At 50.9% G+C, this 16,280-nt stretch overlaps 1 protein-coding gene across 7 annotated transcripts in view; it reads left to right on the top strand.

The window, feature by feature from the left end:
- The window catches only part of KANK3 (KN motif and ankyrin repeat domains 3), a 28,814-nt gene continuing 12,534 nt past the window's right edge, over positions 1–16,280 (top strand). For 2 of the 7 annotated variants that reach the window (XM_088672945.1, XM_088672947.1), the window contains exons 1-3: positions 852–992; positions 11,405–11,488; positions 13,585–15,408. In XM_088672945.1, the coding sequence (XP_088529071.1) occupies positions 932–992; positions 11,405–11,488; positions 13,585–15,408 (1,969 nt within the window). In that variant the 5' untranslated portion in view covers positions 852–931. The other 5 variants (XM_060275388.2, XM_088672946.1, XM_060275391.2 and 2 more) reach the window with 5 other exon arrangements.

Raw genomic sequence — 16,280 nt, 5'->3', positions numbered from 1 at the left:
GCAGTCTCCGCCCTCCATTGTTAATTGGCCAGATGTTCTCGCAGCCCAGTCGCTGCCTTCTGCGCGTCTTTCGTCCCGGGTGGCTCCCAGAGCAGCTGCGCGACGCTGCGATGCGGTGAGCCCGAGGCAGCAGGTAAGGGGAATGCGGAAGGGGAAAAGGCGCACGTGCGCAACTCCGGTGTGGATGGGTCTTCTGGGTGTATCTGGTCCTGGGATCCTGGCGCCGGGTCAGCCAGTGTTGTTCTACTCGGAAGCCCACCCCCACTGTCTCCAGTGGGGCTTGCTCCCGCCGGACAAAGCGTGGTTTTCCAGCCTTAAAGCTGTTGCGCTCTGTGTGTTGACTTGGGAGCAAAGCCGTTGAGTTTGCCCTGCGCAAAGCTGGTTCAACGACAGACACGGCTTCCTTCCCGACCTGTCAGTTCCAGCGGGTCTCCTCTGAGCAAGGCTGAGCTCGGTGGAACTTGAAACTTTTCTGAGCGCGTTGAACGTCGAGGGTTTTGATTCTGGGTAATTCTATATAGAACCGAGCCGGGCTGTGTAGTAGACAAAATTCTGTGCGCACTTACTTTGGGAGTAAGCTCATCTGTAGCGTTGGAAGGGGCCCAAGGGATTCCTTGCAATGCAGGAATCTCACACCCTGAGACTTGGTTCTGAGCGTCTATGATTGGACTGCCTTCTTAAATCCCCTGTAGGACTCTGATGTGGGACTTTGATGCTACCACCAATAATCACCCTGGTATTTTTGCCAGTGGCGTTTTAGAAGCAGCACTTAAACCACCTTTTCACTTCTGAGTTGAAGAGAGGAGGATTCTGGACTCCTCAAGTGATTCTGGGAATAGGACCAAACCAGGATAGCTGCGTTGAGTGGCTGGAGTCTTGGAAGAGCACCTGAAGGTTAGAGTTAGTCCGACATTTCAGGGGGTCGGACTAGATGGCCCTTGGGGGTCCCTTCCAACTCCACAGTTCCATGATCCAGCCAGCCGTGAACTCGGGTAAGGGAATCAAGCTGTGGGTCACACGGGAGTGTGTGAGAGAGCTTTAAATTATTCCGTTTTTCCTTCTTTCTCTCTGGCACCAGATGGTTTAATTGCCTTGGCAGCTTTCCACTCTGGTTCCTGACCGCTCACTAGAAAAGGAAGCAGGTTTCCTGTCCCCTTGGACTCAGCCCCGGTCCCAAAGGCTGATAAATCAAGAGTTTTACCACGCAGGGGAAAGTGTTTGCAGGGAGGCAGGAGAACTTGTCCAAAGAGAAAAGCTGAAATGTGATCTCAGGGTTGGGGTGTCAATTTCTCACATTCTCTCTTTTTAAAAGAAATTTATTTATTTGGTTTTTCAAATTAAATTTTTACAGAGATATACCCAACATAAATAATAAAAAAACAAGATTCCAAGGAATCTCCATCCTTCCCGCTTTATGGGTCCTATTGTTAATCATTTCCTTTTCCTGAATCTTTTATGATGCTGCAAATCTTTTGCATCTCCACTGTGTCGAGAATGAGAATTCACTCTTAAACGACAAGTGCTATTCCAATCCTACTAACGATTTTAACTGTTTACAATGGTCTCTAAGGTAAGTTATAAATTTTCCCCATTCCTTATTAAAATTTTGGTCTTCCTGATTTCTGATTCTTCCAGTCGTTTTAGCCATTTCAGCATAGTCCATCAATTTCATCTGTCATTCTTCTCTGGTCAAGACTTTATCTTCTTTCCACCTCTGGGCCAATAACATCTGCACAGCCGTGGTCACATAGATAAATAGTCTTTTCTGCTCCCTTGAGATTTCGGCACCTAGAATTCCTAAAAGGAAGGCTTCAGGCTTTTTAACAAAGGTTGTTTTAAACATTTTTTTTCAACTTATTATATATCATTTCCCAAAATCCTTTTACTACCTTACAATTCTACCACATATGAGAAAAGGTGCCTTCTTTTTCCTTACATTTATAGCATACATTTGAGCATGTTTTATACATTTTTGCTAATTTCCAATAATAATAATAATAATAATAACTCTGCCACTCTGGGCAGCTTACAACAGATAAATGAAATAAAATAATTTATTAAACATTGAAAGCCTCCCTAAACAGGGCTGCCTTCAGATGTCTTCTAAAAATCTGGTAGCTGTTTTTTCCTTTGACATCTGATGGGAGGGCGTTCCACAGGGCGGGCGCCACCACCGAGAAGGCCCTCTGCCTGGTTCCCTGCAACTTGACTTCTCGCAGCGAGGGAACCGCCAGAAGGCCCTCGGTACTGGACCTCAGTGTCCGGGCAGAACGAGGAGTTAAATACCACCAGTACATCATTTTCATGACATTTTCTTTCAACGTATAACTTTCCCACATTCTTTGTGATGCTTCCCACGCTAGAACGCATTGGTGTCAGACCTTCCGATGACAATTGTGCAGAGATGAAGCAGTTTAACATTTAGGAATGACTGTAATTGTGGGATGGTAGCGTTGGAAGGGACCCCAAGTGTCATCTAGTCCAACAATGCAGGAATCACAGCTACAAAAAATCCCCGACAGACAGCTGTCCAACATCTGTTTAGAATCATCCAGCAAAGGAGAGCTCACTACCTTCCAAGGGAGCCTGTTCCATTTTCAAAGAGCTCCTCCTCTCAGCAGGAAGATTTTACTAACATTTTATCATTCCTGAATAGCTGTGTGATGCAGCAGCAAAAAAGGCTAAGGCTATTCTAGGTAATGAGTGCACAGATCAAGGTGTGGTCAGACCACACCGAGAGTCCTGTGTCCAGTTCTGGGTGCCACAATTTAAGAAGGATATTGACAAGTTGGAAGTTGTGCAAAGGAGGGTGACCAAGATGATCTGGGCTCTGGAAACCAAGCCTTATGAGGAATGGTTGAAGGAGCTGGGTATGTTTAGCCTGGGAAAGAGGAGACTGCAAGGAGAGGGGGGGGGTTGGGGTCTGAGCCCTACCTTGGATAAAATGCATTGCAGGGGGTTGGACTAGAAGACCCTTAGGGTCCCTTTCAACTCTACAATTCTATGAAAAGCTGAGGTGATGGACATCTCTGGAATGAGTTTCCTTTGCAGCTTCTAATGAGCACAATGCTTTGCAAAAGCTTCCAATTTGTTGTAAGATAACACTTAACAATTTTAGTATAAATAAATAAATGATCTGCTACATTTATCTTATTTAAAGCTCTTTACCAAAAACAATACCCCATTAAAATTATCAATAAAAGACAGTTAAAAACAAGTGTCTTTAAAACATTCAAAACTAATTAAAACCAACAATAAGCTAGAAGTTTGTAACTTCTGTGCGTCAGGGTAACGGTAAAGGTAAAGGTACCCCTGACCGTTAGGTCCAGTCGCAGACGACTCTGGGGTTGCGTGCTCATCTCTATCTATAGGAGGCCGAGGGAGCCGGCGTTTGTCTGCAGACAGTTTTTCCGGGTCTTGTGGCCAGCAAGAACACGGAAACACCGTTTACCTTCCCGCCGGAGCGGTACCTATTTATTGTTGATGTACTTTCGAACTGCTAGGTTGGCAGGAGCTGGGACCGAACAACGGGAGCTCACCCCATCACGGGGATTCGAACGGCCGACCTTCTGATCGGCAAGCCCTAGGCTCAGTGGGTTTAGACCACAGCACCACCCAAGTCCCTGTGATCAGGGTAGATTTGCCTAAACAAACAAAAATGTTTTAAGCAGACCCCGGAAAGTGTCCAACAACGGCTTGTGTACTCTAATGTCAGAGAACTGTAGAATTGCAGAGTTGGAAGGGACCTCTGAGAGTCATCTAGTCCAACCCCCTGCAATGCAGGAATCTCAAATGAGGAATCCATGGCCCATCTCAATCGGCAGGGAGTTCCGAAGTGTAGCTGCTGCCACGCTAAAACTCACAATTTCAATCCTCCCTGCCCCTGGCCATTGGCCATGCTGGCTGGGGCTGTTGGAAGTTGTAGTTCAGCCAGAAACTGGAGGGTCTAAGGCTCTCCCCCCTTACACCTGTGCTACACCCTTAAAGATGGGAAGATGTGGACCTGCAAAATGGGGGGAAAGCAAATATATGTGGCAGCTTTCTGCTCACATCCGTGCTTTTCAGTAAGGGTGTGCTGCTACCGATTATGAACATGGCCCAGCCGGTGGTTAGTCTGCTGTCTGTTTGCTCTCCAGGAAGCCTGTGATGTCGCCCGGCCGCTGTTCTTGGCAGTCATGCCGAGCAAGACAATGGTTTTCTTCCCACAACGGATGGAGGCCCTCTGTAATTTCCCTTCTCTTGCGGAAGCTAGGATTCTTCCCACCCCTGTCCCACTTCCTTTCATGGGATTTATTTTCCATCTCCCCCACTCCTCCCTCCCTCTTCTGGGGAGCCCATCCTGCCTGGAGGGTTTCACGGGAGCCGTGCTCCTTATTTTCCCCCCGTTTGTTTTTATTCCTGACATATTAGACCCCACCACTTTTCTCCAGGGAGCCCAAGGCATGGTTCTTCCACCTCCTTGTTTAATCCCCACAGAAAACCCTGCGAGGTAGGTTTAGGCAGAGAGGCAGTGACTGGCCCCTAATACACCTTCTGTATTTTAGAATTTCTGTTTTGTTGGAAGCCGCCCAGAGTGGCTGGGGGAACCCGGCCAGATGGGCGGGGTATAAATAATAAATTATTATTAATTATTACACCTGGTCTGTCCCAGTAACAACAACAACAACAACAACAGCAGCAACAACATCTTTATTTATACCATCTGGCTGCGTTTCCCCAGCCACTCCGGGCAGCTCCCCACAAAATATTAAAAACACGATAAAACATCAAGCATTAAAAACTTCCCTAAACAGGGCTGCTTTCAGATGTCTTCTAAAAGTCAGATAGTTATTTATCTCCTTGACATCTGATGGGAGGCTGCTCCACAGAGCGGGCACCACCCATAGCTGCCAAGTTTTCCCTTTTCTCGCGAGGAAGCCTATTCAGCATAAGGGAAAATCCCTTAAAAAAAGGGATAACTTGGCAGCTATGGCACCACCACTGAGAAGGTCCTCCGCCTGGTCCCCCTATAACCTCTCTTCTCACAGTGAGGGAACCACCAGAAGGCCCTTGGAGCTGGACCTCAGTGGAGTGGAGACGCTCCTTCAGGTCTACAGGGCCATTTAGCGCTTTAAAGGTCAGCACCAATACTTTGAATTGTGCTTGGAATTGTGTCACTCTAACCACTATGCCACTTTGGTTCGGAGAAGCAATGCAGTTTCAAAACTGGTGCAAGAGATGAGCTGGTCCCTGGAGATATAAGCTTCCATAGGAAACGGCCTACTCGTGGCGGAAACATGAACTGGGTTGCAAAAGGGTGATGGGTGAATATATCTGTCTGCTTAAGATCCTGAAGTTGGAGCCCCATGATCTCCTGGGGTGGCCACCCAATCTGGCAATCTTCATCCCCCCCCCCACACATGCACACTGCCAGAATGTGGCCCCTGCCTGGAGCAGCGGCAATGTGGCCCTCAGGCTAAAAAAATGGTAACAACCACTGCTCTAATGAATCCAGATGTGGTTCTGTGTTGACCGCAATCTGCACTGTTTCTTTTCTGCTGCAGTTGCTATTTGCCATGGCCGAAACTAACATTTCGATGGAAGGGAACCATCAGAAGCCATGCGGGAAAATATATAATTATTTGCTTAATATTTGAGGACCTAGTGAAGAAAGGATAAGGGATAGACTCACATGATTGCAGAGTTGGGAGGCACCCCATCTAGTTCAGCCCCCTTGCAATGCAGGAAACACAGCTAAAGAATCCCTGACAGGTGGCCAGCCGTTTGTTTTCGTGATTTCCATTACTGACCTGGGATTAATTGAGCCAGCAGCAAATCACACTGTGCAAGTTGGAGTTAATGCTTTATTAGCAAAAAAAAAAAAAAAAAAAGGATCTGCACAGGAGGGCCAGACCTAAATGAGCAGAGCAACTCATCTCCGGCAGGTCTTGCCGCCATGAAGCAGTTGCTGAGGCCATGCCTCCCCACAGCTGCCTAAGTCTCCTCCTCTCCAATGTTTTCCCCAAGCAATCTGAGACTGCGCCTGTGTGAAGCCAACCTCTCTTGCACCCTTTTAATCCCTCTCCTGGTTCTGGGAGACAATGGTGGGCACCTGTGACTCTTCACCAGCCTGACTCATCTCAGCCTCTTTGCCGCCCTCCTCTCCTGCTTATGCCTCTGGACTGCTCTCTGCCACAGACTCCCCCTGCTCACTAAACCCTGTTACCCCTTCAGCTGCCAACATCTCCTCTTCCCAGTCTGCTCCCTCTGCCCACTCATTGTCCCACCACCAACCCCCAGGCTCTGAATCTTCTTCCCTTGGCACCCCGGCTGGCAGGCACGGTGCTAGGGCTTTTTGCGCCCTAAGCAAAACACTTTCTGGTTCCTCCCACGGGCGCATGCGTCATGACGCATGCGTGCCGCTGATGCCCCTGCGTCCCCTCCATTGGCGGGAGGAGCGTGGGCCAAGGGGGGAGCTCAGTGCCCTCCCGCCTGTGGAGGGGACGCTTTGAGCTCCGCGGCGGCGGCGGCGGAAGCTAGCGAGTGGCAGCGGCGGCAGCAGCACCCATAGTTGAAGGCTTCAGCTGCGGGCGCTGCCGCCGCTTGCTCGCTACAGCTGCTGGAGAGCTCACAGCGTCCCCTCCGTGGGCGGGAGGGCGCTGAGCTCTCCTTTTGGCTCACAGTCCTCCCGCCTATGGAGGGGACGCTGGGGGGCTCCTCGGTGAGCGAGCGGGCGGCGGCGGTGGCAGCGCCCATAGCTGAAGGCTTCAGCTGCGGCCGCTTGCCACCACTACCGCCGCTGCTCGCTCACTCGCTGCGGCCGCCGCCGCCGCTGGGGAGCTCTCGGCGTCCCCTCCATAGGCGGGAGGAGCGCGAGCGTGCGCCTTAGAAGGGCAGTGGGGGTTTTGCGGGGCAGGCTCAGCAGCACCCCCTCCATTTTCGCGCCCTAGGCAATGGCCTAGTCCACCTAAATGTACGCACCGGGCCTGCCGGCTGGTGCCTCCCACCACTCCTCTGCGTCCGACCAATCTTCAAACCAAGATAGTTTCCATTCCAGACAGAACTCTGAAAGTCTGCAGCCCCTGTCCCCAACCAATGGACACAATATGCCCCGGAGCTTCAACTCAAAGGGCTGCTTCCCCCCCCACTCACCTCCTAGGCCAGGCACCCCCAAACTCGGTCCCCTCCAGATGTTTTGGGACTACAATTCCCATCATCCCTGACCACTGGTCCTGTTAGCTAGGGATGATGGGAGTTGTAGTCCCAAAACAGCTGGAGGGCCGAGTTTGGGGATGCCTGCCCTGGTCCTATCTGCCATTGTAGGTGATGGGTCAGGTATGGGTCAGGTACCAGTATCAGTTTGACTTGGGGAACTCCCAATTCTTTTGCTGGAGCAAAGCGTGCTCCCCCACCGATCAATTCAGCTGATTCCGACTAAAGGTGGAAACAGCCCATTATATCGTTATGGGTCACTTCCAAACCTGTGATTTGTATCCCGTGATGCTCAGTGAAATCTTCTGCTTTGTGTGGGGCTCTCTGGGCGACATGGGATGTGGACCCGGCTTGTGTTTTCATTGGCCCAGGAGTTATCTAGAAAGTAACCTGCTTTTGACCTGATAAGGTGGGACTAGCTCTCGGCTGGCTTCTCACTACCCGTTTCTTTTGGCTCACAGCACCGGGGACAATTATTTTCCTACCCACACCGCTTTTTGGTTTTTTTTGGGGGGGGGGGGAGGTCCTGCTGCATCTGGCCTCAATGCTTGCAGCTCCGTCAGACAATGAGATCACTTCCTGGCCCAGATCCAGTCCCAGAATCCTGCTCCCTGCAACTTCCTGTCATTCCCAGAGAGCTCTGCTACTTTGAGTGTTTCCCAGGGTCTCCGTGTTTCTAAAACCATTTTGAATTCTGCACTGACAACCCGACTCAACGTTGTTGTTGTTTTACAACGGGGAGAATTCCAAATCCGGTACAATGCCAAGTGAGACGTCTTGCCCAATTTGCTGGCATGTTGGAGGCTAATGATGCCGAAAATTGGGGGGGCAGGAGTTTAGAATTGTTGGAAGGGGTTCCATCCAGTCCAACCCCCTGCAATGCTGGAATCTCAGCGAAAGCATCCCTGACAGATGACCACCCAACCTCTGCTTAAAAGCCCCCAAGCAAGGAGAGCCCACCACCTTCCGAGGGAGGCCGTTCCACTGGTGAACAGCTCTTACCATCAGAAAGCTCTTGCTAATGTTGAGTTGGAAACTCCTGTCTTGTAACTTGGACCCACCTGTTAAGGTCCTGCCCTCTGGAACACCAGAAAACAGTCTTGTTCCACCATGGAGGCAGGGCATAGTTGTGGCTGGTGGCCCTCGACAGCCCCCATGAATTTGTCTAATCCTCTTTTAAAGCCATCTAGGCTGGTGGCTGTCACTGGCTCCCGTTCCACCTGCATAGGAATTTAATTGACAGGTTAATTAATTAAAGCATCTGGCCCTCAAAATGCCTCCGAACCCATAGAATCATAGAGTTGGAAGAGACCACAAGGGCCATCCAGTCCAACCCCCTGCCAAGCAGGAAACACCATCAAAGCATTCTTGACATATGCCTGTCAAGCCTCTGCTTAAAGACCTGCAAAGAAGGAGGTCCTTGGTAGTAAATTCCACTGCCGAACAGCTCTTACTGTCAGGAAGTTCTTCCTAATGTTTAGGTGGAATCTTCTTTCTTGTAGTTTGAATCCATTGCTCCGTGTCCGCTTCTCTGGAGCAGCAGAAAACAACCTTTCACCCTCTTCTATATGACATCCTTTCATATATTTGAACATGGCTATCATATCACCCCTTAACCTTCTCTTCTCCAGGCTAAACATACCCAGCTCCCTAAGCCGTTCCTCATAAGGCATCATTTCCAGGCCTTTGACCATTTTGGTTGCCCTCTTCTGGACATGTTCCAGCTTGTCAGTATCCTTCTTGAACTGTGGTGCCCAGAACTGGACACAGTACTCCAGGTGAGGTCTGACCAGAGGCTAGGGGTACCGGAAAACAGATAATACTCAATTTCCCTGTAAATAAGGTCAGCGGGAAGGCACGATGTCTCAACAGGGCACAAGGTATACAGATAAAAATGGGTGCGTCAAAATACCTGCCAGTGGCTTTCGTCACATAAACGGGGAGGGGGCCGTGTGACTTTTCCTCTCTGGACAGTGCCATTCCTGTTTGCCTTGCAATGGAACTTGCACACCCTCCGACATTTCTCCGGTGAAAATAGGGACATCCTTTTCCACATCAGAAAGCTTCTCCCATGCACAGAGGCCATCAACACATCAACATCGGTCACCTTGAGCAAATTGCAACCTTTCCGCCATGGGCAACACCTTCCACAGATAAATGGAATGGAATTAAATAAAACACTAACAGGCAGCAAGCTGCCATGTCATGGAAAAAAAGGTGGGACGTTAATATTAATATTATGGAAACTCTGAGAATGATCAGGGACATACCAGAGAGTAAATCCTATTGAACTCAGTAGGACTTAGTTCTGAGTAAAAATGCGTAGGATTGCGGTGTGAGGCTGCCCAGGCTTGGCCCAATCACCTGGGAGTCAGCTCCATTGAATACAGTGGGACTTATTTCTGAGTAGACAATGCCAAGCTCCATTTGCAATAAAGGAATCAGCATTCCATGCATTTCCTAAGAAACAGAAACATTGCAATGAAATAATTTAAGGTGGATGGGTGATTTTTTTCCCCTTCAAAATTATAGGAATGGCTTCATATGCCAGCTTCATCGTCCCCTTCATTTGGTGCAGGGATTTTATTTTCAGGATAAACAGGGCTCCGTTTTTGCCCCTACACAGACAAGCGCCACTTTTAATTGTTCTCCGAGACGTGGAGGAAAATGTACATTCAGGGATCAAATCGGAATCTGGGATGGCTCTTGTAATTTCCGGACTGTCCCTGGAAAATCGGGACACTTGGAGAATATCAATTTAGGCAGAATGGTCTCTGCCCCAAGGAAGTTCCCCAGCTGAGAGATGGTTCTCTGTCCTGTCCTGTCCCTCTTATTATTTTCCTTTCGCTGTTTCCCCTGGTCTGGGGATTTTTGAAAAGGCCTCATTCCTGGCATTTCGAGGGGAAGAGGCAGGGAGTGCTGTTTTCTAAGGGCCCTTCATCTCCGCAAGGGGAGCTAATTTTAGAACGTGTGATTGATTGATGCTGCCCAGCCGAGAAGCAGCAGCCTCTGAAAGCGCTCCAAAGTGGCAGGAAATGGTCCCAGAGACTGTTTTGGAGCATGCCATCCCCGGTTTGTGCTGGTGTCCCAAACACGTCCGCTGTCCTGACTCATGCAAGCATGCAAGGCGTACTTTAAACACACACACACACACGTATTAATTCACGTCTGTGTTCTCTGCACTAAACTAAAAACACTCCACCCTTTGGCCACATTAAAATAGCTGCTGGACTCTTGATTTGCGTCTCCGACGCTTGTGGAAGAAAGCAACAACAAGCCGAACATCTGCAGCCATTTGGGATGAGCAAGCAATTCAGCCAAGGCAGAAGCTGCAGAGCTGGACTTGTGGGTGTTACGGTGGGGTGGGGTGGGGTTTGCTGTTGAGGAAACTCGCATGGTCCTTGGGGCAGGAATGAAGCTGTGCTCCGAAAGGCAGGCGTCTAGGACACGAGCCAATGCAGAGATGCTGCTGCTGCCAGAGGAGGGAAAGAAGAATGTGTGCTGATCCCAGGCAGGCAAGTCCTAACAAGGAGGGATTTTTCAATTTATCAGCCTGGAGGCCTGGAAGACGCATGCTTCTAAATCCCAGGTGGCTCGCGCTTGTCGCTTCTCTCCCGGGGTGGAGGTAGTCTGCACGTGCTCAGAGGCTTGTTGTCGCTTGGGGATAGCTGCAATGGGGAGAGCCCTCCCCCTGTGACTTTGCTGATTTGTTGAGAGCAAAACAAGGGGTTTGGGTGGTGGAGATGGGTTTATAAATTAGGTGGTGCACCTTCTGTGATTCTGCACAATGTGTGTGTGTGTGTTGGGTGGGTCGTGGGGGGGCATGAGAATGTTTTATTGGGCTCTGGATTCAGTTTCTTGACAATTTCAGCTGTCACTTAAAAAAAATTAAGTTCCTAGTCCCCCTTGTTGCAGAGATATGGCTTGGGATCTCAGAAGCCGACGGGGGCTGCCAAGGGCTCATGACCTGTTTTAAGACATATTGTGGTGGGGCAAGCCTCAGAATGTTTATTCAGAAGTAAACCCCACCAATTCAATGGGGCTTACTTGCAGGTAAGGGTGCACGACATTGCCAGCCATGCAGGGGAGCCCAATGCTTGCGTACTCCAGTAACTCCCACAGTGTTTAGTAGCGCATCTTGCAGCGGCTGCTGCACAGAAAAATAATATATGAATCTTAACTCTCAAGTGTTACTCCTCCCCATCTCTTCTAGGTTCGCATTGCCTTGTCAGAAACTTCGGGAGGGTCCAGCAGAAGAAAATGGCCCAGCCCGCACACCTGAATCAAAATCTCCCAGGTAATGAGAAATTTGCAGTTTATTTCACCCTGCTTGCGGTAAGGACCTTGGGTCGCATGCCATGCTAGGCGTTCCCAGAGCAGATCCTCTGAAAGAAATGGTTCTAAGTTCATCCTGGCCTTTAACTACAATGGGTCTACTCTTGAGCAGAATTTAGTGGGATGTATCCCATAGGGTAGGCGGGACCCAGGTGGCGCTGTGGGTTAAACCACTGAGCCTAGGGCTTGCTGATCAGAAGGTCGGCGGTTCGAATCCCTGTGACGGGGTGAGCTCCTGTTGCTCGGTCCCAGCTCCTGCCAACCTAGCAGTTCAAAAGCACGTCAAAATGCAAGTAGATAAATAGGTACCACTACAGCGGGAAGGTAAATGGCGTTTCCATGTGCTGCTCTGGTTCGCCAGAAGGAGCCACATGACCTGGAAGCTGTACGCCGGCTCCCTCGGCCAATAACGCGAGATGAGCGCCGCAACCCCAGAGTCGGTCACGACTGGACCTAATGGTCAGGGGTCCTTTTACCTTTTTATCCCATAGGGTGCTAGCTGCCTTCTGCCAAATCATACCATTAATCCATCTAGCTCAGTATATCGTCTAGATTCTAGAGTGACGGCATCTCTGTGGGGGCTTGGAACAGACCTTTCTCTATCCCTGCCTGGGTTTCCTGATGATGGACCCTGGGGTCTTTTGCACGTAAAGCATGATTAGAATCTCAGTCTCATAAAATCACGGAGTTGGAAGGGACCCTGAGGATCATCTAGCCCAACCCAATGAAACGCAGGAATATGCAGCTGCATCGATCGAACCTGCAACCTTGGCATTGCCAGCACCACATTCTCACTTTGGAAAGGACGATTCTGTGATTCCAGGATCCTATACTGTATATCTGTCCCTGCAGCCAAGAGGAGGAAGCCTCTCTGGGACGCAATGGGGTGGAAGACTTTATCCCTTCTCTCTCTGTGTGTGTGTTTGTGTGTACGACTCCACCCCTGGCCAGAGGAAGGAAGCCTGTACATGAAACTACAGAAACCTACAATTTCCCCTCTATGGCAAATTGTTATAGAAAAAAACTGGGTTTGGCATTTACAGCCCAATTCTCCATCCGAGGGACTCCTAAGTGTCCCCCTAAGTCAGGGGTCGGCAAGGTTTACTTCACCTGGGCCGGTTCACTCCAGCAGAGATCCCTCCGTGGGCTGGATTGTGCATGTGCGTGAGCGCCCGCACCTGCGATTTCCGGCATCTGCGTCTGCACAGACGCAATTTCCAGTGCCGCGGAAGCGAGTCCCTGCGCCACGCTGTGCCGGTTTAGCGTAGGACGTGGGGACTCGCCGAGCGGGTGGCTCGGTTCGGGGCTGGGCTCGTGGGCCGGTTAAACGACCCTCGTGGGCCGCTTGTGGCCCATGGGCCGTAGGTTGCCGACCCTTGCCCTAAGTCCGTGATCGGTCCAGAAAAGAATGGATGGAGGCAGGAACCAGTCCAAGCAAGGCAGATCTTTATTTTTCTGTTGCAACAGTCATCTCCGCCTACCCCCCCCCACCCTTTGGTAGGGGGTGAGGTCCCAGAACGAAGACGTGCAATAATTTTTAAAGACTTTCAAAATTGCCCAGCCTCTTATCGAAAGGCCACCCAAAAGCATCACAGAAAGAGGCGGTCCGCAATAGAAATCTGAGTCTGAAGATTCAAAAACACTTATAATTGAATGAGCTTGCATATTAACTAGGAACCAATCCACATTCGACTGCCAAAATGAACTTAACTCACGTTCAGTTCACCCGGCAATTACGGGAATTACTTTCTGGTGTCGTTCAGAGTTTTAAAAAACCCCACAAATTCTGCAAACTTCATTAACCTGATCTAGTTCCTTCCAACACTGAGCAACATACACTCAAAGTGAACGAGCAACAAATTGATTTGCAACTGGCCAAGCCCCTCCCCCCTCCATGGCAGCCCTCTTGTGCTGGCTCCCCCAATATGTTTAGGAAATTCCAAATGGGCACACGGATGCGGAAAGGTTGGGGAACTCTTGTCCTAGGCTGCACTGAAGAATTCATACTGCCCTGAGGCTCTTCTTTTGATACATGTTTGTTTCCATGCTTGCTTTCAGATCTTGGGGGACCTTTCTTGTACCGCGACCAGGAGGAGGAGGAGGAGGAGGAGGATGGAGACAAGGCGTCCTACTCGCTGGAGACCCCCTACGGCTTCCTGCTGGATCTCGACTTCCTCAAGTACGTCGACGATATCGAGAAAGGCCAAAGCTTCCGGAAGCTTCTGCCGCAGCGCAAGTCTAAGGGGTCCAAGCAGGCCCCAAACTCTTCCCGGAGCCAAACCAGCGGCTGGATCTCCACGGAGTCTCTTTCGTCGACCACCAGCGCGGATCGGAAATCAGCCTTCTCCCCACGCCACAGGCTGTGGGCTAGTTCCTCCGACATCAAGGAGCCCGTGAGCAAACAGGCCTCACTCCCTGCGTCTCCATCTCCCATCATCCATCTCCTGCCTCCTCCTCCTCCCAAATCGCTGACGAGGAACACACGCGTGGAAGAAACCTTGCAGGAGACGAGCAAGCGGTTGGAAGAAGAACAGCTGGGTCTGCTGGCAAGGGGGCTCTCTGCCACCATCGGGGTGCCAGGTAGTCCTGCTAGGGTTGTGTCTCCTCAAGATCACTCTCTGACGGGGGAAAGCCTTCCAGGCTCCGTAAAGTTAAGCCCCTCCAATTCAGGAAGGAGCACTCCAGCCACGGCCGTCGGTCCTGCGCACCTCCAACATGTCCGTGAGCAGATGGCAACAGCCCTCAAGCAGCTGAAGGAGCTGGAGGAGCAAGTGAAGATCATCCCCATTCTAGAAAAGGAGGTTTGCAGGTTGAAGGAGGAAAAGGAGCAGCTTCTGGCCGGGCTGTGGGAGAAGCTGGAGATGGACGGAGGCGAGACTTGTGTCTTCAACTTCCCCCCCAAGTCTCCGAATGCAGGGGCTCCCGATGTGGGCAAGGAAGGCTCTCGGGTCAGTGCTGAGGTCGAAAACGACGGTGAACCTTCGAAAGCAAGGACAAGTAAAATCACCGAGTTGAAGAAACTGACGGAGAAACTGTCCGGTTCGGAAAGAGCCAGGAAGACGAGCAGAGGAGCAGTTCGCCCTTCCAAAACCGGAGAGCCCACGTGCCGATCTGTTGGCGTCGGAGAGGAGGTGGACATGAACGAGGCGGTCTTCTACTACCGGTGCCATAAGCCGAGCCGAGAGGTGGCCGTTGGCCGAGAACCTGACACCAAGGACGCAGAGGTGTGGGTCATGGAGTCCTTACTCGGGGTTTCGTCGGAGGCTGAGAAGGAAATCCAGCTGCTTCAGGAGACTGTCCAGCATCAACGAGAGGTCATCTCCATGTTGGAGGGACACCTGCAGGAGGCCAGTGATGAGCTCGAGGAGCTGAGGGTGGAAGTGTGTTCAAGGTTGCCAAAGGGTTTGACCAGCAAGGAGACGATGGCCCGGCCGCTGACAGTGGAGGCGAGCGTGGAAGCTGCTCCAGCCATGCGGTGCCAAGCCGTGGGCAGCCACATAGAAATGGCAGACAAGTCCGTCCACTGCTGCCCGCAAGTGACCAGTGTCGGAGTTGGCTGCAGCCCGCAATCTCCAGATCTTGCCCCTGTGCAATGTGGGGGTAAAGCTGCCCAGATTATTCCTGAGGCAGTAAGCAAAGCCCCGAGGGAGGACGGCAGATCTGCTCCGGCAGAGCCGGACCGAGGCACCGCTGCAGACGCGTCTGTGCCGGAAGATGCAAAACCCGGAAAGCTGCCGGGCCATGAGGAATGCAGAGTTTCTGAAGCGTCCCTGCAAACAGAGAGTTTGGCTATTGATCTGGACTTGCTCCCTCATTCCGTGACGAGGGACCAGGAGGATGTGTGTGCGCAAAGGGAGTCCGGGGAAAATTCCACAGGTGCTGGTGAGCCTCCTTCAGTTAAACATGGCTCAAAGCCCAAGTCTATTTGCAACCTGCCCGAAATCTAAATGTTCCCATTTCCACTGCTTTTGCATCCAGGCATACCTGGAGCTTGGGCTGGGGTTTATTTATTTATTTATTTCGGACCTCTGAGTATGTGCAAAGTGTGCTTCCATCCACACTGGGAGACCGCAGCTGGAGATCTGGAGATTTGGGGGGGGGGCGCTTCCCTGTGTTTTTCAGTAAAGCATCCATTCCACACCACTCATGCACTTCAATGTGCTTCAGCGTGGTTCAGTTAATTCTAGTGCATTTCGTCCCTGCCTGCGAAGAACAGCTAGAGCAGGCATCCCCAAACTGTGGCCCTCCAGATGTTTTGGGCTGCAACTCCCATGATCCCTAGCTAGAAGGACCAGTGGTCAGGGAAGATGGGAATTGTAGTCCAGAACATCTGGAGGGCCAAAGTTTGGGGGTGCCTGAGCTAGAACATGGGTAGGCAAACTCAGGCCCGGGGTCCAGATCTGGCCCAATCGCCTTCTAAATCCGGCTCGCGGACAGTCTGGGAATCAGCATGTTTTTACATGAGTAGAATGTGTGCTTTTATTTAAAATGCATCTCTGGGTTATTTGTGGGGCATAGGAATTTGTTCATTCCCCCCCCCCAAAAAACCAAATATAGTCCTGCCCCCCACAAGGTCTCAGGGACAGTGGACCGGCCCCATGCCGAAAAAGTTTGCTGACCCCTGAGCTAGAGGGAAGAGGGGTGTGGTTGTTGAGGGAGCCTTAAGTATAGCCTCATGTGCAGATCTTTTACCAGCAAGACTTGAGCCAAACAATAACTGCAGCTGCCCCGAGGAAGTACCCTCAAGGTTCTCC

The sequence above is a fragment of the Zootoca vivipara genome, chromosome 6 (genome assembly GCF_965207765.1).
Source record: "Zootoca vivipara chromosome 6, rZooViv2.hap1.1, whole genome shotgun sequence".
Lineage (NCBI taxonomy): Eukaryota > Metazoa > Chordata > Lepidosauria > Squamata > Lacertidae > Zootoca > Zootoca vivipara.
This window is presented reverse-complemented; position numbering and strand designations above follow the sequence as displayed.